At 47.8% G+C, this 26,334-nt stretch overlaps 1 protein-coding gene across 2 annotated transcripts in view; it reads right to left on the bottom strand.

The window, feature by feature from the left end:
* LOC147098605 (very long chain fatty acid elongase 6-like) overlaps positions 1-11,098 on the bottom strand; it is an 81,162-nt gene extending 70,064 nt beyond the window's left edge. Inside the window, exon 1 of one of the 2 annotated variants that reach the window (XM_085970523.1) lies at positions 10,821-11,098. In XM_085970523.1, coding sequence (XP_085826649.1) covers positions 10,821-10,909 — 89 coding nt within the window. In that variant the 5' untranslated portion in view covers positions 10,910-11,098. The remainder of the gene's footprint in view (positions 1-10,820) is intronic. The other variant, XM_085970522.1, reaches the window with a different exon arrangement.
* Between the last annotated feature and the right edge of the window lie 15,236 nt (positions 11,099-26,334).

The following is a 26,334-nucleotide window of genomic DNA, read 5'->3' as shown; positions in this document are numbered from 1 at the left end:
CCACAGATGCTGCCTGACCTGCTGAGTATTTCCAACATTTTCTGAAAAGACAAAAGGTCATCGACCTGAAACATTAACTCTGTTTCTCTCTCCACAGATGCTGCATACCATTGAGCCAATGTTCAGATTTGGCTTGCTGACATGTTTCAAAAGTGTAGTCCACTGCAAATAATTATTGTGGTACTTTACAGCCTGGAATACGGAGACCGGCTTACAGGTGATTACTAAAATCCCTATGCTTGACTTTATTAGCACAAGAAACTTATTCAAACAGAAGCTTTACGTCAAAGTCTGATCTGCAGCATTATGCCTGTTGACAAAGGCATGGTTCTGAAAGGCGTTAATGCAATCATGTTTCATGAATGTACTTTGATAAAGGTGCACTGGCAAATATGCAACATGCACTACATATATCACAATTCACCAGCCAGTCTTTCAACTCTGTCTTACTTTGCCACTAAAACATTGATTATTAAAGGTGCATGTGCACTGCAGCTAAATAGAACTTTTACTTGGAATTTTTTGAGGATGTAACTGGTAAAATAGATAAGGGAGAACCAGTGGATGTGGTGTATTTGGACTTTCAAAAGGCTTTCGACAAGGTCCCACATAAGAGATCAGCGTGTAAAGTTGAGGCACATGGGATTGGGAGCAAGGTATTGACTTGGATAGAGAACTGGTTGGCAGACAGAAAGCAAAGAGTTGGAATAAACGGGTCTTTTTCCAAGTGGCAGGCAGTGACTAGTGGGGTACCGCAGGGATCGGTCCTTGGGCCCAAGCTATTCACAATATATATTAATGATCTAGACAAGGGAACTAGATGTAATGGCCCAGAAATTCAGTATAGCCACGTTTGGGGCGCTACAGCCGGGCGGCCGCTAAAGTTTGCGCCCGGCACAACTTCGCGCCACCTTCGCCGATATTCAGTTGCATCGCCCCAAGAGGTTGCTGCTGCGCTAAAGCAGGCGATGCACGACTATCATTAGGCGCTAAGCTGGCGATCCGGGGCGCTAACACCGAGGACGGGCGCAGCGCAGGTGCGGCGAGTTGCTCAATGAAGGCAGACATGCTGGCGCCGGTCAGCTCTTAAAGGGGAAGGGTCGACTTGTTTGGCTGCCATGTCCTGCACACTGCAGCCTTGAAGCAAGGCCTGACCATTGCTGGTTCATCAGTTCTACGCCCTCAACCACGGGGAAGCCCGCTATTCTTCCAAATCCAATTGCACGCTCTTGCTGCTTGTCCAGGGTCATGGGGAAGGAGATGTACTGACGTCTCCTTCTGAAAAGGGCATTGTTCACCTGGCGGATGCAGCAATGTTCCGCGAACTGGGAGATGTTGGCAATGTCCCCAGTAGCGGATTGGAAGGAGCCAGTGGCATCGAAGTTGAGAGCCACCGTCACCTTCACTGCCACCGACAGAGACGTCCTGCTCCTCAGCTGTGGCTGCAGATCTCTGCGAAGCAGGTGGCAGATCTCAGTGACCACCTCCCTTCTGAATCGCATCCTCCGAACACACTGCTCCTCAGACATGTTCAGATATGAGAACTGCTGGCGGTATACCTGGGTGGGTAAGGCCTCCTGTGCTGACGCCTGTTGGCCAATCTCCGTCTGGCCATGACTGGCACTCTCTCACGGCGTCTCTGATCCCTTTGAATGCAATGCAGAAAGCCAACGTTTCCACCCATTGCAGCCCCCATTATATGTGGCGACTCAAGGCTATGGCACTGAAAGTGAAATCCAAGTGCAAAGCTCTGGCCTGAAGCCACAAGTACCTGTGCGAGCGCTGAGTCAAAGCAGAAAGCTCTCTGCCTTTGTCTCTCTCCAAATATCCGTCTCTCACACAGAGGGATTGGCACAAAATGGCTGCCACTTATACTGCAGGAGGAGTCCCCTTTAAATAGCGCCCCCCACAGCGATTGGGAACCGTTCCCCTCTACCAGTCGCACAATAGGCCGGCGCCACTCAATTTCCGGTTTGGGGCACACAAAGGGCGTTGCACGATGAAATGACGTCAGGATCTGCGCGCGCAGCTGAGCGCGCGCAAAGGCTTTGCGCCACTGCTAAATCTTTACTGAAGTTGGGGAGAGGCGCAGATCGCGCTGCGCCTGGCCGCTAGTCGCCTAGCGCCCCACATCTCCTCCTCCTAAGGCGCTAGCGGCTGGCGCAAACAACTGAATTTCTAGGCCAATATCTCCAAAGTTGCAGATGACACAAAGCTGGGTGGGCGTGTGTGCTGTGAGGAGGATGCCAAGAAACTCCAGGATGATTTGGACAGGTTGGGTGATTGGGCAAAAGCATGGCAGATGCAATATAACGTGGATAAATGCGAGGTTATCCACTTTGGTGGCAAAAACAGGAAGGCAGATTATCTGAATGGCAATAGATTGGGAGAAGGGGAAGTGCAACGAGACCTGGGTGTCCTTGTGCACCAGTCGCTGAAGGTAAGCATGCAGGTGCAGCAGGCGGTTAAGAAAGCAAATGGCATGTTGGCCTTCGTAGCGAGAGGGTTTGAGTATAGGAACAAGGATGTCTTGCTGCAGTTATACAGGGCCTTGGTGAGACCATATCTTGAGTATTGTGTGCAGTTTTGGTCGCCTTATCTGAGGAAGGATGTTCTTGCCATGGAAGGAGTTCAGCGAAGATTCACCAGGCTGATACCTGGGATGGCAGGAATGACGTATGAGGAGAGATTGGGTCGATTGGGCTTGTACTCGCTGGAGTTTAGAAGAACGAGAGGGGATCTCATTGAAACTTATAAAATTCTGACAGGACTGGACAGACTAGATGCAGGAAGGATGTTCCCGATGGTCAGGGAGTCTAGAACCAGGGGTCACAGTCTAAGGATAAGGGGTAGGCCATTTAGGACAGAAATGAGGAGGAATTTCTTCACCCAGAGAGTGGTGAACCTGTGGAATTCTCTACCACAGAAGGCAGTAGAGGCCAATACATTAAATATATTCAAGAAGGAGTTGGATATATTTCTTAAGGCTAAAGGGATCAAGGGGTATGGGGAGAAAGCAGGGACCGGGTACTGAATTTGGATGATCAGCCATGATCGCATTGAATGGCGGAGCAGGCTCGAGGGGCCGAATGGCCTACTCCTGCTCCTATCTTCTATGTTTCTATGCTGATTACCACCAATTAGACTGCATTTTATTATGAATGAATACAAATTAAAGTTGATAACATTGTAATTTGCCGCTACTACCATTTCCTTTTATTTGGTATGCAGGGACATAGTACCTCTGTATTGCAACAAGCCATTCTATATTCATTATTTTTCTTCATACTTAAAAGTTTTATGTTTGCCATTTCCTCTCTTTAACTTTCAGCTAATTAACAACTAAACTACTTATATGAACAAATCGCTTTCCCATGCAAATTGATCCAGAATCAGAAAAAAAAACATTAAACCCAGGGACGGAGTTATCCAGAAGCAGAAATTAGATCACAACTTAACCGTGCTCCAATAATTTATTGAAAACGTTGAGGCACAAGGCTTTCTATATTTTAAAGCGCCTATGAACAGAAAAAAATTCATCATAGAATGTAGAAAATTATCTACATATTAATGATGTAATTGTGCAGGAAATGTTGTGGGTATTAGAAACAGAACTTTACATGGCTTACATAGGAACAGGAGGAGGCCATTCAGCCCCTCGAGCCGGTTCTGTCATTCAATTAGATCATGGCTGATCTGTATCTTAACTCCATCTACCCGGCTTAGTTCCGTAACCCTGAATACCCTTGCCTAACAAAAATCTATCAATCTCAGTTTTGAAATTTTCAATTGAGCCTCAACAGCTTTTTGGGGGAAGAGGGTTCCAGATTTCCACTACCCTTTGTGTAAAAGTGTGGTTCCTGACACCACCCCTGAACGGCCTGGCTCTAATTTTAAGGTTCTGCCCCCTTGTACTGGACTCTCCCACCAGAGGAAGTAGTTTTGCTTAAATTCTAAATTTGAGAATGTCTACTTTAAGTTGTTCTCCAGAAAATGGACAAAGTACCATGAGCTCTACAGACTACATCTCGAGTGTAAGAAGGATCTTGTGCCCACAACACCGGAAATTAATATGTTGTGCGGTTCTTTCAAAGCTCCTGTTGTAATCTGTCTGGATTGTCTGTTAGAAGTTGTTTAAGCTACAGCAAGTCATACTTGTTGGATTATTTAGTTTTATTTTCTAATATATGAACAAAAGATATTGCTCAATTATAAGCTTTTTTCCAACCGTTGCTAATCAAAGATAATGAACAGCTGCGCAATAGGACTAACCTTTTAGTCAATTATGAGCATGTTTTTAAATATAGAATATGTCTTCATCTTACTTTTGTAAGACAGAAAGCAAAGGTATTATAAAAAGTACAGTTTCAAAATTTGCAGACTACACCAAATTGGGGGGAGTAGTTAATACAGAGGAGGATTGCAAGAAAACACATTAGTAAACTTGCAGAATGGGCGTGTAATTGGCAAATGAACTTCAATATAGGCAAGTGTGAAGTAGTATATTTTAGTAGGAAAAATAAGGAGGTCACATACTCCTTTGAAAGATGGGCTGGATTTTACCAGCCTTGAGGAGGCGGGACTGCCGGGAAAATGGCAGAAACTGGGAGCGGGTACCAACCCCGCTCCCAACCCGCCTCCGTGTCATCTTCCCAGGAGGCAGGTCCCTGAGTCTCCTCAAGGCGAGAAGGGGATTAGAGCCAATTAACTGCCCGTTAACAGGTAGTTTGGAGGCTTTTCCCCATTTTACGCCTGCAATTGCGGGCTTCCCGACGCCAGGGTCAGCGGGGGTAAGAGGGGTCAAAATGTCAGCTGAAGAGGTGAGTGATGGGTGCAGGTGTGGACAGTTAATTATGAGAGGTGAGTGTAAAGTATTGGAAAGGTTTCCTTACCTTTGCTTCTTTCTGCAGGCTTCAACCGTTGAGGATCCGGAGGTGCCTCATCTCAACGGCAGAGATGACAGAATGGCTGCTGCATTCTTAGATGCAGCAGCCATCTGCTTTCTGCTGAGGAGAGAGGTCTTGGTGAGCCTTTGTGCAAGGGCTCACCTTGGAACAGAGATTGTCAGTGTTTGACAGCTTCTCAAAGCTGTCAAATGCTGACAATTCATCTGTCGAAAAATGAGAGACAGATGAAGCGTCATACGCTGATGTCATGTGTCACCGGCTTTCCCTTAATTGGCTGGTAAGCCCACAGGGCGGGCTTAGCAAGGCCAATCAAGGGAAAATAGCGTGGGTTGATCAGATGTCGCTGGGGGCGGGACTGAAACCCAGAAGGCAGAAGTCCCGCCTCCAGCACGTCTCCATTGACAAAATCCAGCCCCAAGTGTCTAAATGAGGTAGAAGAGCAGAGGGATCTGAGGGTACAGATACACAAATAACTAAATGTAGCAACACAGGTTAATAAGACCATTAAAAAAAGCAAACAAAACACTGGGGTTCATTTCTAGAGGGATAACATTGAAAAGCAGAGACATTGTTAAATCTGTATAGAATTTTGGCTAGACCAAGCAATTCTGATCTCCATATTATAAAAAGGATATTTAGGCACTGGGGAAGGTGCAAAAGAGATTTACTAGGATGATACCAGAACTGAGAGGTTATACCTATCAGGAAAGATTGAACAGGCTGGGGCTCTTTTCTCTAGAAAAGCGAAGACTGATGGGGTGACCTGATAGAGGTCTTTACGATTATGAAAGGGTTTGATCGGGTAGACGTAGAGAAAATGTTTCCACTTGTGGGGGAGACCAGAACTAGGGGCTATAAATATAAGATAGACACTAATAAATCCAATAGGGAATTAAGGAATTTACCCAGGGAGTGGTTAGAATGTGGAACTCGCTACCAGAGGGAGTAGTTGAGGTGAATAGCATAGATGCATTTAGGGGGAAGCCAGATAAACACAAGGGAGAAAGGAATAATAGATGTTGATTGGGTTAGAAGAAGGGTGGGAGGAGACTCGTGTGGAGCATAAACACCAGCATGGACCGGTTGAGCTGAATGGCTTGTTTCTGTGCTGTAAATACTATGGCCCAGTAATTCCGGGCACAACGCGTGAGTAAGGATGGGGTACTCACGCGTGTGCCCGGAGGAATTGCCGGTTTTCAGCATGCACAGCGCATGCGCTGAAAACCGGCATTTCCTGTCCTCTGACCCAAGGGGTTAAGAGGCAGAACGCGCGCGACTGCACAGGCAGCGCGTGCGCAGTGAAATTCCTTTTTTTCCCCCCCCCCAAGAGTTGCCCGAGTGTAAAGGCCTCCGGTTTTTATGCGTGGAAAAACCAGACGTAAGTACTTAGTTTTACAGGTAAGTGGGCTTTTAGTACAATGTAGAAATTTTTTTTCCACAGGTTTATTATTTTTAAAGAATTTACAGGATGGTAAGTTTAGTTTTAGACCCTATTTAAAAAAAAATTATTTTTTTCAAAAAATGGATTAATTGTTTAAAACATTTTTAAAAACTTATTTATAGTTAATATATAATCAGTGGGATGTTTTTTAAAATTTTATTTAAAGTTAAAGTAGTGTTTTGGCAGCCCATACTTTTCATGAGTTTGACAGCTCTTACTGTCAAACTCATGAATGAGTTTCCCCTCCCCTGATTGGCTGCACAGTGCTCACCTGACCCCAGCTGGCACATCGCACTAACTACGCCGCTGGATCAGGTAAGCACATCGCGCCGACAGCTGAACCAGGCCTGTGACAGGAAATGCAAGCAGGCCCGGGCTTCAGATGTTGGCGCGCAGGGTGAATGCACATCGGGGGCTTGCATGCGCGGCAAGCTCCCGGTCCTAATTTCAGGGCCTATGTAATACAATGCAATATGTAAAGTAATTTTTTTCAGCTTAAAATTCCTTACGGTGTAACAGTCCAAAAATAATGAACGATATACAGTATATTGACACTGTCCTAATATAATTCAAGAAGTCAATGGGATAGATCACAATTTTGCTTGCTCACAAAGATGGTCACATTGAAATATATATGAATTATTGTATTTAAAATTGCATAAATAGTGCTTTTCATTTTTTTTAAATAAGTGTCTGAGCAGGATATAGTTACTTCTTGCAATGAAGGCCATCAGCTTCTGCAACAAATATTTTTAGTACGTCCTGAAGTTCATCCTTCAGACTGAAAGCTGGAGTAACTGCATTTACCAAGGCTTGGGTCTATAAATTTGTGTCGGGTGGGTATCTGATCGGCTGCCTGTTATACACAGCGCCTGTTGCAATGACTGCAATGGATCTGACCATCAGGCACTGCGTATAAAGAGCGGCCGACCCGATACCACCCGTTTGGCACCACCGCCAGAGACAAATTTCTAGGCCTTGATTTTGTGTTTCATCTTTGTTGAAACATTGAAATGTGGACTCTCCAATGGCTGACTGAATTCACCCAGTGAGCTATATAGAACAGGACAGTCGCAAATTTGATCCCTGCTCTAGGCCGAGTTAGTTGATCTCTGGGCTGGGGTGAGAAAATTGGCCGAGGAGAAAATACTGAAACATAACATTTGCACAGGTTGAAAGATACTATGACTGAAATTGTGATCATTTTACCTCTAAGCGCAACACGATTAAATCAAATCATACTGTGTGCCAGACAAAGCAGTACTTCAATTCAGCAAAGTTACAGATAAAGCACTACACACTGCACAGATCTAATTTTCAAGATTTCTTTTTTGTAAGAGATAATTTTACAGCACTTGCACCATATGTGGTTAATTTTTTTCATTTCAAAGTTGTCATTCCCACTAATTGGTGTTTGATAATGCAGTTGGCATCACATCGCCACTCAAAACCAATCTATTAATTTGTTTGTGTGTGTCGAGGGCAAAAAGGAAGAAAGGTTAAAAGGTTAGACAGCAGATTTTGGCTTTTAACATCGCAAGGAATAATGTGATTGGTTCCCAGACTTGGATGTACAGGTACTACAATTGAAGACATAAAATGGTGAAGAAATCTTGGGACAGGTAAGAATATATAGAATATCGTTCTATGACAAAGATCATTTGCAGTCAAGCAATGCATTTTTTAAACCAATATGCAGAATTTTTTTTCACAGTACAGATCAAAAATATGTTAAAAGAGGGTTACTAATTATAACCATTGGTTGGAATGCCTACTTGCCAAGTGTCAAGTTTAAGTCCATAGGTTTTTTTTTAAATCTTAAAGCTTGTGCAATACAATACATAGCAATAATGTATATTTTGGGTTCCCAATGCTAAAGGAACTGTATGCTATAATTCTCACTCTTTGCAAGAGTAGTCAAAAAATACATTATTTTAGGATTTAAATAAATGAGTGCCTATTTGCTAATCCAACCTGTCTCAACCTTAGTTCAGCCAGTGACAGATGACAGTGAATTATCACTGAATCAAGTGCGCCCTGAAAACCTGATTAACCTGCAGTTGAGAACAAAACAAAAAAAGCTGGAAATACCCAGCAGGTCTGTGGAAGAACAGAAGTCAGATGACATTCCCGGTCCTGAGGAAGAGGATTGAGACCTCATCTGACTTCGGTTTCCCCACAGATGCTGTCTGATTTGCTGAGTAATTCCAGCCTGTTCCGCTTTTGTTTTCAGATTTCCAGGATCTGCAGCATTTTACTGTGTGTTTAGCCTGTGGCTGGGCTGTCTCCCGGAGCTCAGCAGTCTGAACAATTGCAGCATTAATGGAGGGAGAGCAATCTTCTCCGTACTCCTGACATTGACTTCAACAATTCCAGATCATAATCTTCTGCCCCCATTTTTTTTTTTGGACAGCAGCTGCTGGTGATGTTTCTGCTATTCCCATCCACAGCTCTGGACCCATCTTTTGTTTCTTTACTTGTCCCATTACCACCCCCTTTTGCTTTGTTGTATCACACCTTTTATATCATTTAATCTCTCCTGCCTGCCACACTGTCCCTTTTGTTCTTTCCTCCCCTCCCCGCTTTCCCTGCCTCTGTACCTGCTTAAAACCCGTTACATCTGTAACATTTTCCAGTTCTGACGAAAGGTCATCGACCTGAAACGCTAACTCTGTTTCTCTCGCCACAGATGCTGCCTGACCTGCTGAGTATTTCCAGCATTTTCTGTTTTTAGTTCAGATTTCCAGCATCCGCAATATTTTACTTTTTTGTTCCTCCGTACTCTTGGTGCTGTAAAATCGGAAAGGCGTTCTTTGTTGCATTCAGTGCACAGAAGACATCTCCTCCCCAGGGTTGCAGAAACGTTATTCTAACTAAAAAACTTTTTCGCAGATAGCTGGTGGCAGAACGGCAATATTGAGTATTCTATCATTAATAAGTGTACAGTTCCTCAGGCTTCACTCTATACGGCACATTTGAGTAGAAATATGCAATACTTTGGGCCTCTGCAAATGAATTCCATTTTTAATTATAAGCCCACAACAGATCCCATTCGCATCACAGCATTTTTTGATAGCAGGTGATTTATAGTCCTTTCTCTTTAATGTTATGTGAACCTAGTTCCATGGTCACACAATGTCAACCGAATTTTGCAGAACTTGAGAGTTAGGGGAAAGTTTTTGGCCGATGTCATGTTAAAACATACGTGTTGCTATTGATGTTTGAAAGAAAAAAAGTTACAAATAATCAACTTACAAACGTTTCCAAAGCGGGCAAGATATAAACCAAGGTTGCCACTGTAAATTTGTACTGAATAACCCACTTGTGATTTCTTCACTCGTGGATTACAAAATCAGGGTCACTTATGGATTATCTGTATCCCACAGTAACCTCAAAGTAGTCGCTTCATCATGCCTGGGATATTATCTTGCCCATAAATAGATTTAATGACTAGACCTAATGACCAGCAAGGAATTGAACAGTAATATTATTTAGCTGCAGACAAAAATATTTTCTGTTGTTTCTAATGGGGTGGATGAGTGCAAGATAAAATATGTACTGTATTTAAACTAATCTCAATGTTTGGTTACTAAGTAAAGCGGTTTATAGCAATGTTCGACTTTGTTGCAAAGTAGTTGGAGGCAGGACAAAAGATTGTGCATAGTTACCACTGCAAACACGTCCAGCTAATAACATGTCATAATCTCCCGTAAATACAGAACTAGTTACGCAGTGTCAATGGATACCATTTGTCTGACTTTAAAGATGACAATCACTTTTTTACAATCTTTAAAGTACCACGTTTCTGGTATTCACTATACAGGCTGCAAATTATCACAGTAAATGTAATGCATCTACTGTCGAGTTTTGAAATAATTATGGCCCCAAGTAACATGCACATGACTTAAGTGTATCTGACAGGTCTATAGACAAAGTGAAAGTTAGCAATCGATGCTCTCAATGACACAAGGAATATTCTAAGCCAGCCATTCTCAGATCTGTGGTTCCTGAATCACACCAGCTGAGCAATTAGTATCACTATATGGACTGACTGTTGCTATAATGAATGCTTTTACTGTGTCTAATCTAAGCACAGTCTGCATTGTGTTGAGTGTATCCACCCTATTCCAATCTGTTCACCTGCAGCCCCAGTACACTGAGACACGGTTACACCCCGATTACTGTACACTGTCACATAAAATTAGGTCATAGATCTTAGCTTTAATTGCAAGGAAGGCTTTTTAAAATGCAAAAATACAATTAGCTTCACGAGTCTACCATCAACTGCTCCTACTCTTCAGAAGCAGATGGATCCTATTTTTCTATGAATATTGATAAAAACGAAGCCCAGGCTGCATTTTCAATCTACGTTTGTGCATATATCTGGAAATAAAAAAATAAAGCGTTACATCCCTGCGCTATGGGCTTGACTGTGTGGCTTTACACACCTGCAATGCATTGCATCCACTCACCAGTTCTCCTGCATCCATTCTATGGCTCCCCTTTCATCGAACTGTTTCTCAAACTCATACTCCTGTAGAGAAATCACTGACATGTTCATTCTCTCTGCTCTTTGGTTTTCCTCCCCAGTGCATGCAACTGTACAAAAAAATATATTTTTGGGGGGGAAAAAAGAAATAAAAGCAGGTGAAAGAGTGTGAACGTGTTGCAAAGCAGCACCGCGGTGACTTTGAGCGGTGCAGAGTAAAGGACAGAGGCGCTGCGCTGCGTCGCGTCTCCAAGCGCCCAGCCCTTGGTCACCGCGAGCGCTGCACGAAACGGAGCCCGGATCGCCCCGACCATTCTCCGCAGTGAGGAGGGGGGTGTAGAGGGAGAGGAAGCGCCCAACTAACATCCCTTCCCGCATTCTATCCCTGCCTCAACAATTAAATTGCTCTTTTTGTTTGTAATATGATAAACAATCCACGAACAGACAGCTTTCCCCACCCGCCTGTGCAATTTTAAATGAGATGGGATTCCCCCCCCGTGTTTGAAACAGTGGACGGTGAGGCAGGGCTGATTGACAGGTGAGGGATTGCGCACGCGCACCAAGCCCAGCCTGCTCTCCTGTCGATAGCCCCAAAGCTTGGCTCTTGCTGCCTGTGGTCGCTGCGAGCGGTAGACGCCAGGTCTGGCCGCTGCTGCTGGGTCCCACTGACTTCATGCAACGAGCAGCCGCCTCTTTTAAACAATAAATAAAAAAACACCCACCTCATTGCGGATTACCCTGTCTGCTTCTGGGTGTTTAACATTTTGCAGAAGTAGCAAGTACCTGTTGCAAGGGACGGAATAAAAATGATCTCATTTCGTTTCTCACTGATAATTCTGCACCCCCCGCCCCCCCAGACTAGCTTATTAATATTGCTAAAGTGCACGCCGGGTTTTTTTTTACCTTATGGTGAGATTTGAAGATAAATTGAGCGTGAATCCATGTTGATGAATGGGACCGCGTTAGTTTAGTCACAGTAAAAGGCGCAGAAGCAGGTTTTTTTTTTATCTTCCACAAAATTGGGGTATCTCGCCTAAAATAAAAAATTTGACAGACCCGACACAACTTGGCGCTTTCATGTGCAGTCTTATGTTTTAAAAATGAGAAAATCCAACAACTGGATTTTATGATTCAATTGTTGCTGCAGGTACAATCCATTGCATTAAAAAAAATCATAATTTATCTTTTAATCAGGGCGTAGGCAGCAAATTAAACATTGTACATACTCTTTCCAAACTGTCATTCCATTCCCCCACCGACCCGGTGTACTGTATATTCCTCGGAAACACACCCGTCCCGGAAATGGTTTTGAATTTTATATTAAAAACAGTCATTACTAGAACACATTTTACTTAAGTTGATTGTGTAATGAGGAACCTCACACAAATTGTCATGGATTTTTTTTAAATCACTACCTTGAATTAGACATTCAGGGTTATAATGGCAGAGAAAATATTTGACAAGTGTCTGAAAATGGGCACCGCAAACAAATTGTATATTAACATACAATACATTATAGCCAAGCAATTAACATGAAATCACCAACTGTGTTTATTGTACATTTGAAAACAATAAAGCACAAAGAAACTAAAGACTCCAAGTACTTGAACCATGCACTAAAAGGACTGATAATCTCCCTTTCCCTCATATCCCCTCTCCTCACACACTCTCATTTGCTCCTCTTTCCCCTTTCTAGCTGTTATTGCTGCCCTTTCCTCACACTCCTTGTGGAAGTAAGGCTGCCTGTTTAATTTTTGTGACTGATCACATCCTTTGCTGCTTTTATATTGCCTGGGATGCAGTTTTAAAGAAAGTGGGTCTTTCCAGCCACTGGCCTTAGCACCTTCAAGAAATTTATGTTCGGATTGCCACTGGCTGTGGGGTCCTGTGTGTTAGGAAACACTGGTGCCAGCACGGCAATTAAATTATGAAATCAGCTATCCTTATTCAGCATTTCTTACACAGCGACTGAACATGTGACTGTGCAGACATAAATAGCCACAAAGAACTACATGTATCTGGGAGATGTTAGTTATTTATCCCTGCTATGAATATTCAGTACATATTATAGACTGAAAATATAATCAGTTCTGGTTTGGCTCAGTAAAACATAAGTAAAAAAACCTTAAAACTCAAACCATTTAACAATGTCCAACTTCCACACATTGTTTGGGGGGTGGGGCGCTGAGGGGGTTGGAGGTATCTAGTCACGATGCTCCAGCCATGAGTGTGGGCCAGGCTTGATGGACCATCTGGTCTTTTCTTGCCCATCATTTTCATATGTTCATCTAATGTTTATTGCTGTAATCTTATTTATCAATGATAAGTGGCAGGTAACATTCACGCCAGGTAATGACTATCTCCAACAAGCAAGAGTCTAACCACCTCCCCTTGGCATTCAACAGCATTACCATCGCCAAATCTCCCACCATCAACATCCTGGGGGGTCACCATTGACCAAAACTTAACTGGACCAGCCACATAAATACTGTGGCAACAAGAGCAGGTCAGAGACTGGGTATTCTGCGGCGAGTGTCTCACCTCCTGACTCCCCAAAGCCTTCCTGTTGTGTCTGTGTATAATAAGACACAGACTGCAGGAGAACAGTACAACAGGTGTTTACTCAACGTGGCTCACAGTGGAACTGATCTGTACAGATTACTACTCAGTGCTATATACAGGTGTGGTCACTGCCGGTACTACAGTATACATGAGCTGTAAAAAGTAGTTCCCCTTAAAAAGGTATATACATTACAATTCCTCCCCTTTTAGATTAACAGTACCATAACACTCATTTAACAATTAAATATCAAACTAATTACAATTAACACTTTTAACATGCAACATTAGCTGAAAATAGTCTATTTATATATTCAGTCTTTGGGGAGGCTTCCTGATCCATTCTGGATAGCGCCTTTCCCGAGTGTCTTGCTCTTGGTGCGGAGGCGATTCTGGCCCCCTGTCGTCGGTTGGTTCATCAGCTTCCGATGCTACTGTTTCTGGGGTAGATGAGACCTGTACGTCGGGTTCATCACCAGGTACGTATGGGCGAGGCATGGGGTTGACTTGTTCCTGTGACTCTAGGATCTGGTCAGCATGGCGTCTCACGATGCTCTCCCCAACGTCCACTGTGTACATTAGTGGGCCCTGCCGCGTGCTTATCGTTCCTGGCTGCCATTTTTCTGTTCGGTAGTCGCGGGCCAAGACTGGTTGCCCTACATTGAAGCTCCTTGTTGGCTTCTCATGGATGTGCTGGAATTGCTTACTCTCAACATCTCTTCGTACGTTTGGTCTGAGCAAATCCAGGCGAGATCTTAACCTTCAGTTAAAGAACATCATGGCTGGGGCCTGGTTGGTAACTGCATGTGTCGCATTCCGGTAGGCGAACAGGAAATTGTCCACCTTGTGCTGCAGCGGAATGTTGTCATTGTACATAGCCTTTATTGCCTTCTTAAAGGTTTGTACGAACCTCTCAGCCAATCCATTTGTGGCTGGATGATACGGGGCGGATGTGTAATGCCTTACCCCATTCTTTTTCAAGAACCTCCGGAACTCTTCGGACACAAACTGTGGTCCGTTGTCGGAGCAAATCTGTTCTGGCAAGCCATTCCTGGCAAAAATGGTCCGTAGGACTGCAATAGTTTTCTCCGTGGTGGTGAAGGACATTTTGATGACCTCAGGCCATTTCGAGTGCGCATCCGCGGCTATTAAAAACATTGAGACCATGAATGGACCAGCAAAATCAATATGCACCCGTTGCCATGGAGATGAGGGCCACTCCCATGGGTGTAGAGGGGCCTGTGGTGGTGCATTTTGGACTTTCTGGCATCCTGAGCAGCTCTTGGTCAGGTCCTCGATTTGTTTATCAATTCCCAGCCACCACACAAGTCCTGGCTAGGCTTTTCATTTTTACCCCTCCCAGATGACCCTCATGAAGCTCATTGAGCACTCTATCCCTTAACTTGGGTGGAATTACCACTCGGGATCCACACATCAAGGTCCCCCGGCACACTTACAGCTGTTCTCTCCTTGTCGAGAATGCTGGCAACAGTGAGTCGCCATGTGCTGGCCATCCCTTCACCGTCAAATCATATACCCAAGACAGTGTCGGGTCATTTCGGGTTTCCTTTTTGATACAAGCGTTAGTTACCGGTAGGTATTCAACTATAGTCGAATGGAATATTTCGACAGGATCCACTGCTGGTGCTTCCTCCGCAGTAGGCAGTGGCAGGCGTGATAGCCCATCAGCATTTCCATGCTGTTTCGTGCCCTTATATTCAATCTCATAGTGGTGCGCCCCTAGAAAAAGTGACCATCTTTGTAGTCGTTGCCCAGTCATCACCGGAACGCCCTTCTTCGGATTAAAAATGGAGACAAGAGGCTGGTGATCAGTCAGCAAGGTGAATTTCTGCCCGTGCAGATAGTGGTTGAACTTTTTCACTCCCCACACTAGGCTGAGGGCCTCCCTGTCAATCTGGGCGTAGTTACGCTCGGCTGAGGTTAGTGATCGTGACGCAAAGGCTATTGGCCTCTCTGAGCCGTCCGAGAATTTGTGCGACAGCACCGCTCAAATGCCGTAGGGTGACGCATCACATGCCAACCGAATTGGTAATGCCGGGTTGTAATGGGCCAATACCTCTTTCGATGTGATTAGTGTTTTGCTCTTCTGGAAAGCTCGTCTACATTCGTCACTCCACTTCCATGGCACCCCAGTTTGCAGTAGGGTGTTCAGTGGGTGTAGTATTGTAGACAAATTTGGCAAGAACTTATGGTAGTAGTTTACCAGCCCGAGGAACGACCTCAGTTGTGACACATTTTCCGGTGCTGGAGCCTTGACTACTGCCTCAATCTTCTCTGGGGACTTATGTAACCCCTCTTTATCGATAACGTGGCCACAATACGAGATCTGTTTTCTAAAAAACTCGCATTTGGGGCGGTTAGCTTGGAGCCCATATTCCTGCAATCTAGTGAGCACCTGCTCCAGGTTGGCAAGGTGATCACTGTCATTTTCGCCCGTGACCAGGATGTCATCCAAATAACACTGGGTCCCTGGGATCCCTTGCAGGACTTGTTCCATTGCCCTCTGCCAAATAGCCGGAGCTGATGCTACCCCGAATACCAGCCGGTTGTATTGGTAGAGACCTTTATGGGTGTTGATTGTGAGGTATTTTTTTGATGCTTCTTCTACCTCCATTTGCAGATACGCCTGGGCCAGATCAATCTTAGTGAAGTGTTTCCCTCCAGATAGCGAGGCGAAAATATCTTCAACCTGCGGAAGTGGATATTGTACGGTGTGAAGGACCGGGTTCACTGTTACCTTAAAGTCCCCACAGATGCGAACCTTCCTTGGTTCCCCAGGCGTGCTGCTTGTGATGAAATATGTCATTCATCAGACTCTGTAGTTAACTGTATATATTGTATTGCCTGCTCCAGTGTTTGTACCTTGTATTGTGTATAGGGCACCGCCCCCTTTGTGTGTCGGCTCCGCCCATACCTGGCCCTACTTAAGACAAGTCCAGGCTTGTCCTGCAGTAGAACAGCAGCACGCCAGGTGAAGCTAGGTGCAGCCACCGGCATCTTTTCTTTGCTAATAAAAGCCTTGTTTTATTCTGCTAACTTCGAGTCTTGAAGTTATTGAGGCACGTCAATTTTATTAGCAAACTTTTAACGATGGATCAACTTTTGAAACCGGAACGCTTGGATTTGGACCCGCATGCTTCGGATGCATCGGCACGGTTTGGACACTGGTTCCAGTGCTTGGAATTCTTTATGGCCAACTCCGAAGCCGTCACAGCCACCGGAGATGTGAAACTCGGGATCCTACAGAATCGGGTAAGCCACCGGGTTTTTCCACTCATACAAGACGCCGCCAGCTACCTGGATGCCTGCAACATCCTACAGGCCCACTATCAGCGGCCTACCAACGAAGTGTACGCCAGGCACCTGCTTGCTACCTGCACACAGCGACCCGGAGAGTCGCTAGAGGACTTTCTAGTCACCCTAAAAGTGCTTGGCAAAGACTGCAAATGCAAAGACGTGAAAGCCACGGTATACACAGACGAGCTGATTCGGGATGCCTTTATCGCAGGCCTTAGCTCTAATTATATCCGGCAGAGACTGCTAGAGAAAACGGGCCTAGATCTGACACAGGCTGTGGACACAGCGCGATCGTTGGATGTGGCTCAGAAGAACTCTGACTCCTACTCAGCAGGCCGCGCGGCCCACGCCGCCTCTGTTTCCCAGCCCGGTAGCCCAACACCGTCGGGGCCCTGCTCTCCCCCCAGAAGCCCTACGACCGCCGCGACGCATCGGGGCCCCAAATGCTACTTCTGCGGGCAGCCGAAGCACACCAGGAACCTGTGCCCGGCGAAAGGCACCACCTGCTTTAAGTGCGGTAAGAAGGGGCACTTTGGGAAGGTGTGCAGAGGGAACCCCGCAGGCAAAACCGCCACCGCCGCGTGCACGGCCATCTTGGACGCCATCTTGTCCAACCTCGTGGGATCTGCCATCTCGCCAGCAGACAGCGTGGACGCCATCTTACCCGGCCTCGTGTGGCCCACCATCTTGTCCCGATCAGGGCCCTACAGTGGCGTCGATCACAGTGGACCAGTCCAGACCGCACCCACTATCCAAATCGATGGTGGACATTGAGGTAAACGGGTGCAAGGTTAAATGTTTAATTGACAGCGGGAGCACAGAGAGCTTCATTCACCCTGATCTGGTACAACGACTCTCTCTAACTATAGTCCCTACTCAGGGCAGGATCTCTATGGCCGACAAAACCCAGATATCGACTATTGCGGGTTACTGCACGGTACGATTGTCCGTTAAAGACACTGGCCTAGAAATTAGGTATGGCCCCGCCAGCTCAGTTGCGCCCAAAAGTTTGCGCAGCGCCCGGAGCCCGTTGTGCCCGCCAGAAGTTCACTTTTAGCGCCCCAAGTCGGAACTGGGCGCTGTTCCAGGGTGTGCCCGCCTCCGCTTGGGGCGCTGAAAGTGAATTTCAGCGCTCCAGCTGCCGCTGCGCCACCCGATGCGGTGCGGCAGGCTGGGGTACTGCAGGCCTCCTCCTTCTCTTAAGGAGGAGCTGCCTGCAGCCGTGAGATCGCCGCTGGATTCTGCCGGCAAATGAGCCCGGCACCACGGAGAAGTGCCGGGCTCGCGGGAATCAGCCACCAATGCCGCGGGGGTGGTGGTGTAGGAGGCCGGGGAGGGAGGTGCGGGCAGGCGGCTGCCACTAACACTGCATGAAGGCCGTGTTTCACGAACGTTGTTTGCGGCCGCTGCGGAAGAGGCGGCTGCAACTGAATATGGGCGTCGGGCCGGCATCGGGGCGGAACCGGGCCGCTGCGCACACCGATGACGTCATCGGTGCCGGCGCAGCGCTACCGGCTACCGCCGCCATTAACGCTGCACTCAATTTCCGCGCTACCAACCCGCCGGCGCAGAAGACCTCTTTAGGCGCTAAGTGGGCGCAAGGCCCACTGAATTTCTAGGCCACTGTATATAATAATTTTAAACTGTTAATTATGAAAGACTTGTGTGAGCGTGATCTTGGGCCTGGATTTTCAGTGCCACCACCAAAGCATCACGCTCAATTTCGGTGGGACCCAGCCGCCCCTCACAGTGTGCGGTCTGGCTACCCTGAAGGTAAAGCCGCCTTCGCTATTCGCGAACCTTACCCCTAACTGCCGGCCAATAGCGACCAAAAGCAGGAGGTACAGCTGGGAGGACAGGCGGTTTATCGCGACCGAGGTAGACAGGCTCCTGAAGGAGCGCATTATTGAACGCAGCAACAGCCCGTGGCGCGCCCAAGTGGTGGTGGTGAGGGGTAGCGAGAAGAAGCGGATGGTAATTGACTATAGTCAAACAGTCAACATCTATACCCAACTAGACGCCTACCCGCTACCCCGCATATCCGAGATGGTGAACCAAATCGCCCAATACCGGGTGTTCTCCACCATCGACCTCAAGTCAGCGTACCACCAGCTCCCTATCAGACCAGAGGACCGTTCGTACACCGCCTTCGAGGCAAACGGACGCCTCTACCAGTTCCTCAGAGTCCCCTTTGGGGTGACGAATGGGGTCTCGGTCTTTCAGAGGGAGATGGACCACATGGTCGATGACCACCACTTGCAGGCAACCTTCCCCTATCTCGACAAAGTCACCATCTGCGGCCACAACCAACAGGACCACGACTCAAACCTCGCGAGGTTTCTGAAAACCGCACAAAAACTCAACCTCACCTACAACGAGGACAAGTGCGTTTTCAACACCACGCGCCTTTGCATACTAGGCAGCGTGGTGGAGAATGGGGAAATCGGACCAGACCCCGACCGATTGCGCCCCCTACGGGAGCTGCCCCTGCCCAACACTCCCAAAGCCCTGAAAAGGTGCCTGGGGTTATTCTCGTACTATGCCCAATGGATCCCTAACTACTCCGATAAAGCCCGTCCCCTCTTGAAAGCATCTCCTTTCCCGCTCTCTGCTGAGGCCCATGCTGCCTTCGAAAGCATTAAGCAGGATATTGAGCGGGCCACGCTACAGGCAGTGGACGAGAACACTCCCTTTCAAGTGGAAAGTGATGCGTCTGACTTTGCCTTGGCGGTCACCCTCAACCAGGCAGGGCGGCCCGTAGCTTTCTTCTCGAGGACCCTCCAGGGGCCCGAGATCAGACACTCCTCCGTGGAAAAGGAGGCCCAAGCCATCGTGGAGGCAGTGCGCCACTGGCGGCACTACCTAGCCGGCAAACGCTTCACCCTACTTACCGACCAGCGGTCGGTAGCGTTTATGTTCAATAATAAACAGAGGGGGAAGATTAAAAATGATAAGATTCTTAGGTGGCGGATCGAGCTCTCCACCTTCGAGTACGACATCATATACCGGCCGGGGGCCCTTAACGAATCCCCCGACGCCCTCTCACGAGGGATGTGTGCCAACGCCACTGGGGATCGGCTACAGACCCTCCACAACGACCTCTGCCACCCAGGGGTCACACGGCTGTTCTACTTCATAAAGTCCCGCAACTTACCCTACTCGATTGAGGAAGTTCGGTCTCTGACCAGGAACTGCCGCACTTGCGCTGAGTGCAAGCCTCGGTTCTACCGCCCTGATAGAGCCCACCTAATCAAAGCTACACGGCCCTTTGAGCGGCTTAGCTTAGATTTCAAGGGCCCCCTCCCGTCCATCGACCGCAATGTTTACTTCCTGAACACTGTGGACGAATACTCCCGTTTCCCATTCGCCTTCCCCTGCCCAGACATGACCAGCGCCACGGTCATTAAATGCCTCAACAGCCTGTTCTGCCTGTTCGGTATGCCAAGCTATATCCACACGGATAGGGGGGCGGCCTTCATGAGTGAAGAGCTACGCCAGTACATGCTGTCCAAGGGGATTGCCACGAGCCGTACCACCAGCTACAACCCCCGGGGTAACGGTCAGGTGGAGCGAGAGAACGGGACAGTATGGAGGGCAGTCACCCTAACTCTAAGGACCAAGGGCCTCCCTATCTCCCGCTGGCAGGAAGTCCTCCCAGATGTGCTCCACTCAATACGGTCACTATTGTGTACCGCCACTAATGCCACGCCTCATGAGCTAATGTTTGTGTTTCCCCGGAAATCCACCTCAGGCGTATCCATACCGTCATGGCTCTCCACCCCAGGTCCGGTACTTCTGCGGAAGCATGTGAGGGGCCACAAGACGGACCCCCTCGTGGAGCCAGTGCACCTGCTCCACGCCAACCCACAATATGCGTATGTCCGGCACGCCGACGGACGGGAGGACACTGTGTCCATAAAAGACCTCGCCCCAGCCGGTAACAACAGCAACAACGACAACAACAACAACAACTATTACCCACCCACTCCGCCCACTAATTTTTCATCACCCCCGGAAGAACACCAGCCAACGGTACCCCCACCACCTACTCCGTCAACAACCCCGGTGGCGCCCCCGGCAGAGACCCAGGAGACCACCCGGGACACCCAGCCGGCACCGCAACCGTTACGTCGGTCACAGAGGACTATCACACCCCCGGACAGACTAAATCTGTAGAAGGGGTGAATGTGATGAAATATGTCATTCATCAGACTCTGTAGTTAACTGTATATATTGTATTGCCTGCTCCAGTGTTTGTACCTTGTATTGTGTATAGGGCACTGCCCCCTTTGTGTGTCGGCTCCGCCCATACCTGGCCCTACTTAAGACAAGTCCAGGCTTGTCCTGCAGTAGAACAGCAGCACGCCAGGTGAAGCCACCGGCATCTTTTCTTTGCTAATAAAAGCCTTGTTTTATTCTGCTAACTTCGAGTCTTGAAGTTATTGAGGCACGTCACTGCTCAATGACTTTTTCATCACAGGGATGATGGGTGTAGCCCACTCGCTCCAGTCTACCTTGGACAGACTCTCCACCTCTGCTTCGACAGCTGGGCGGATCGCATAAGGTACCGGTCTGGCCTTAAAAAATTTTGGGCTTGCGTTTTCTTCAATTTTAATCGTCGCTGTCATGCCTTTTAGTGTTCAGAGTCCTTGCTGGAACACTTCTTTCGCATCAGTTAGGATCTTTGACAGTCGTCCAGGTGTGACGTCGTCATCCTTTTTGTCAGCCACAGTCAGTGCCTGTATGGAATGCCAATCCAGTTGTATTTTCCGGATCCATTCACGTCCCAGTAATGGTGGTCCTCCATCTTGCAATACATACAGGTCTAGTTTTGGTGTTTCCGTACCGTTATATATAACGGTCACCCTTATTTTTCCTTTAGGGTAGACTTTTTGCCCCGTGTACGTCTTCAAAATAATTTTTGCGTCTCTCAAGGGTATGTGTGAGAATAGCCGCTCATAGTCCCGTCGGTTTATGACTGTTAGGGCTGATCCTGTGTCCAATTCCATCTTTACCTGGACTCCTGCTATCTTGAGAGTGACCCAAATGGTTCGGTGATCCTCCGTTGTGATCACATTATGTAGTTTCAGACAACTCAGTTCCCTGTTTTCGGAGTCGTTATCACTCTTTTGTTCGTCTGAACTATTCTCCGTCATCTTATGTACCTTCTTGTACTTTTCTTTGGTAGGTTTCTTATTGCTGGTTTTCTTTCCCGACCTGCAGACTCGTGCTATGTGTCCTACTTTTCCACACTGTCTGCACACTTTGCCTTTGAACCAGCAATCATTCTGGTCATGTGTTGTTCTGCCGCAGCGATAGCACTTCTCTGTTCTATATGACATTTCGTTTGTGCCATATTCTTGCGGTCTCTGTTGTATCTCTGCAGCGCCCCGTGCTGCTGCTTCATATGATACCGCAATGCTGAAAGCCTTTTCCAGCTTAAGGTCCTTTTCAGATAAAAACCGTTTCTGGGTTCCTTCACTTTGAAGCCCACACACAAACTTGTCCCTTAAGGTATCTGCCAGTCCCGCTCCAAACTGGCAGTGTTTCGATAGCTTGCGCAGTTCTGTTAAATAATCAGCATTGCTTTCATCCTTATGCTGGTTCCGTTTGTGAAACTTGAATCTTTCTGCTATCAGCAGCGGTGTGGGGTTTAAATGTTCCTGTAGTATTGTTACTATGTCTTCAAAACTCTTTTCCATTGGCTTCGTTGGGGTTACTAGATTTCGTAATAAACCATACGTCTTTGCACCCATTAAATTTAACAATACCGACGCTTTCTTGTCATCTGACACCTCATTTGCCTTGCAGTATACCTCTATTCGTTCGACATATGTAGTCCAATCTTCGACTTCATTGTCAAATGCGGTGATATTGCCACTCTTCGGCATTTTGGGTGTGGTTTAAAATGGCGTCTCCCAATGGCTTAAAATGGCGTCTCACGCGCTCTCTTTCCTCCCCCGCTGCTGCCAAGGCCGCTCCCGGCGGTTCTCGTGGCAATGGCGGCGCCTCGTGGGTTTCTGCGCGTCTCTCTCTCCCTCTCTTCGACGCTGCTCGGCCCCTGAACACCGGCTGCGCCCTGTGCGCTCTGCCCTCTCTCTCTCTCTCTCTCCCCCGTCGACGCTGCTTGGCCCTTGGCTGTGCCGCTCGGTCGGGCTCTAGCCCGCCGCTCGGTCGGGCTCTAGTCCGCCGCTGTCCGGGAAGGGTCTGCGCACTACCTGTTGCCGGCCCGTTTCGCTGGACCACCTCGACTGGAAAGCCAAGCCTGGCTCTCGACAGCCTCCCCCGCAATTCTCGAGTCTCTGCTGGATGACTGGGCGGTTGCCCGTGGTCGACGCCCGAGTCTCTGGCCTTGACCTCCAATCCACTGATCTCCAGGAACGAATCCCCGGGAGGTGATGCAGAGTTGCAGGTAGGTTCGAACTTGCCTTGTCGCCAATTTTGTGTCTGTGTATAATAAGACACAGACTGCAGGAGAACGGTACAACAGGTGTTTACTCAACGTGGCTCACACGGGAACTGATCTGTACAGATTACTACTCGGTGCTATATACAGGTGTGGTCACTGCTGGTACTGCAGTATACATGAGCTGTAAAAGATATTTCCCCCCTTAAAGGTATATACATTACACTTCCCACCATCCAAAAGGCACAAATAAGGAGTGTGATGGAATACTCTCCACTTGCCTGGATGAGTGCACCTTCAACAACACTCAAGAAGCTCGACACCATCCAGGACAAAGCAGTCCGTTTGATTGGCACCCCATCCACCACCTTAACAACATTCACTCCCTCCATCACCGGTGTACCGTGGCTGCAGTGTGTACCATCTACAAGATGCACTGCAGCAACTCGCCAAGGCTTCATCGGCAGCACCTCCCAAACCCGCGAACTCTACCACCTAGAAGGACAAGGGCATGCAGGTGCATGGGAACACCACCACCTCCAAGTTCCCCTCCAAGTCACACACCATCCTGATTTAGAAGTACAGGTAGACTATCCTTTATCCGAAAACCTCGGGACCAGCCGAGTTTCGGATAAAGGAGAATTTCGGATTTCGGAAGGTGGGTCGGCGGGGGTGTCGTGCGCACGACTTACGCTGACGCTCAGCGTAAGTCAGTCGGGGTCGGCGGGGGTCGGGGCCGGCGGGGTCGGCGGTTGTCGGGGCCGGCGGTTGTCGGGGCTGGCGGGGTCGGCGGTTGTCGGGGTCGGCGGTTGTCGGGGCCCGCGGGGGGGTCGGCGGTTGTCGGGGCCGGCGGGGTCGTCGGTGGTTGTCGGGGCTGGCGGTTGTCGGGGCCCGCGGGGGGGTCGGCGGTTGTCGGGGCCCGCGGGGGGGGTCGGCGGTTGTCGGGGCTGGCGAGGGGGTCGGCGGTTGTCGGGGCCGGCAGGGTCGTGCGCACGACTTACCCTTTATCCGAACTTCCGAAACCGGAACCCTCTAAAAACCGAAGGTTTTTTCGTTCGTACGCACGACTTACGCTGAACGAAAAAAACTTCGGTTTTTAGAGGGTTTCGGTTTTCAGAAGTCCGGATAAAGGGTAGTCTACCTGTATATCGCCATTCCTTCATTGTCGCTGGGTCAAAATCCTGGAACTCCCTACCTAACAGCACTGTGTGACTACCATCACCACACAGACCAGCAGTTCAAGAAAACGGCTCACCACCACCTTCTCGAGGGAAACTAGGGATGGGCAATAAATGCTGGCCTTGCCAGCGATGCCCAGATCCCATAAGCGAATAAAAAAATAAAATTAGGTTATTTATCCATGGAGTACACATTGTAACAAAACATATGATTTAAGATGTTCCAGTATACAGCATGCCACTTTTAATGGACTAATTTGTGGTTTATCTATTGTTAGTGGCTGGCTGATAGACCCACAGAGGTCACCACAAGCAGATTTAAACTTGCCAAGGATTATTCTATGTCAGATACTGCACAGGTTTTCAAACTGGGGGTTCATGAGAGGGTTACAGGTAATCTATGAGGTTAGCAGGTATCTGCCAGTCTGGGCTTCAGCATAAGGTGAGCACTGTGCCTTGGGAATTTTTATATATGTTGACTTATTGGCATATTATTTCTGTTAGAGTACACTAATAACAAAGGTTTGTGCAATGATAGCAGTGTCTTCCTTTCGCTAGTTGGCACCACTCTTCAGAAGTAAGGATCGGGCTTCCCCAGAAGTGTGTCAATGTTTGCAAAATCCCCTAAATTGCTATATGGCATTGAAAGGGTTTGTGAAACAACGGTTGTTAAGTTACATTCTTTCTATTTAATCCAATCTCAACACGTATTCAGAACACTTTCAAGTGCGAGGAGCTCATGGACTTCTTTGTCACTAAGATTGAGACCATTCGTTCAGCTGCCTCTGCTGCGTCCCTCCCTTCCCCTTGCCTTCCAAGCCAAGCTTCCTCTAAGGTTTCCCCCCTGCCCTAGCCCTGAACTTGCATCTTTCTCTAGTTTCTCTACCATCTCTCCTCACGCTCTCTCCAAGCTCATCTTGTCCATGAGACCCACTTCCTGTTTGCTCTACCCTACTTCACTGCTCAGTGCCCAACTTCCCTTCCTGGCCCCCATACTAGCTGATATTGTAAACGGTTTATTTTCCTCGGATATTGTCTCTCTCCCTTTCAAATCTGCGGTCATCAACCCCTCCTTAAAATACCTGCCCTTGACCTTTCTATCTTTGCATGCTACCGCCCCATCTCAAACCTCCCTTTCCTCTACAAAACACTTGAACATGTTGTCATCTTCATATAGGTGTTCATCTTTCCTGCAACTCCATGTTTGAATCTCTAAAATCAGGTTTCTGCCCCGTCACAACATTGAAACAACCTTAATCAAATAAGCTCTGTGATTATGACCATGGTGCACTATCCCTCTTCATCTTTCACGGCCTCTCGGCAGAATTTGACACGGTTGACCACACCATCCTCTTCCAACACCTCTCCTCCACTGTCTAGCTGAGTGGACTGCCTGGTTCAACTCTTACCTATCCAGTCATAGCCAAAGAATCTCCTGTAATAGCTTCTCTTCCCATCACAACACCGTTACCCCTGGAATCCCCCAAGGATCTACCTCGGCCCCCTCTTAGTTCTCATCTACATGCTGCCCCTCGGCAATAATATCCAAAGACATGACGTCAGTTACCACATGTATGCTAATGACACCCAGCTCCTACTCAACACCATCTCTCTTGACCCCTTCACTGCCTGTGTGTTGTCAGACTACTTGTTCAACATCCAGTCCTGGGTGAGACGCAATTTTCTTCAAATAAACATTGGCCGGAATTTTGTGGGGGGTCAGCGGGCGCAATCAGTGGCGGGTGAGGTGGCGAAGTGTTTTTTTTCCCCATAGCGGGTCGGGACCCCGCTGTGAACCCGCCACCACGCGCCTTTCCCACCCAATGTTGGGTCCGTTACCGCTGAGCAGACCCAACACGCAGCGGCGGGGGACCCAATTCAGGTAATTAGTGGCTTGCTAGAGCGCTTACTTTTTGTATTTGGCAGCTCGCCCACGGGTTCCACGCTGTCAAGCTGAGGCAGGAGTTCAGTGGCCACTGAATCAGCTGTCGAGTTAACAGCTTCAAATGTACAGTAAAAGCTCCCACCTTAGAGAT

The sequence above is a fragment of the Somniosus microcephalus genome, chromosome 29 (genome assembly GCF_052327205.1).
Source record: "Somniosus microcephalus isolate GS21.2 chromosome 29, FLI_Smic_1.0, whole genome shotgun sequence".
NCBI lineage: Eukaryota > Metazoa > Chordata > Chondrichthyes > Squaliformes > Somniosidae > Somniosus > Somniosus microcephalus.
The sequence above is the reverse complement of the archived record's forward strand: the minus strand, read 5'-3'. Positions and strand labels throughout refer to the sequence as shown.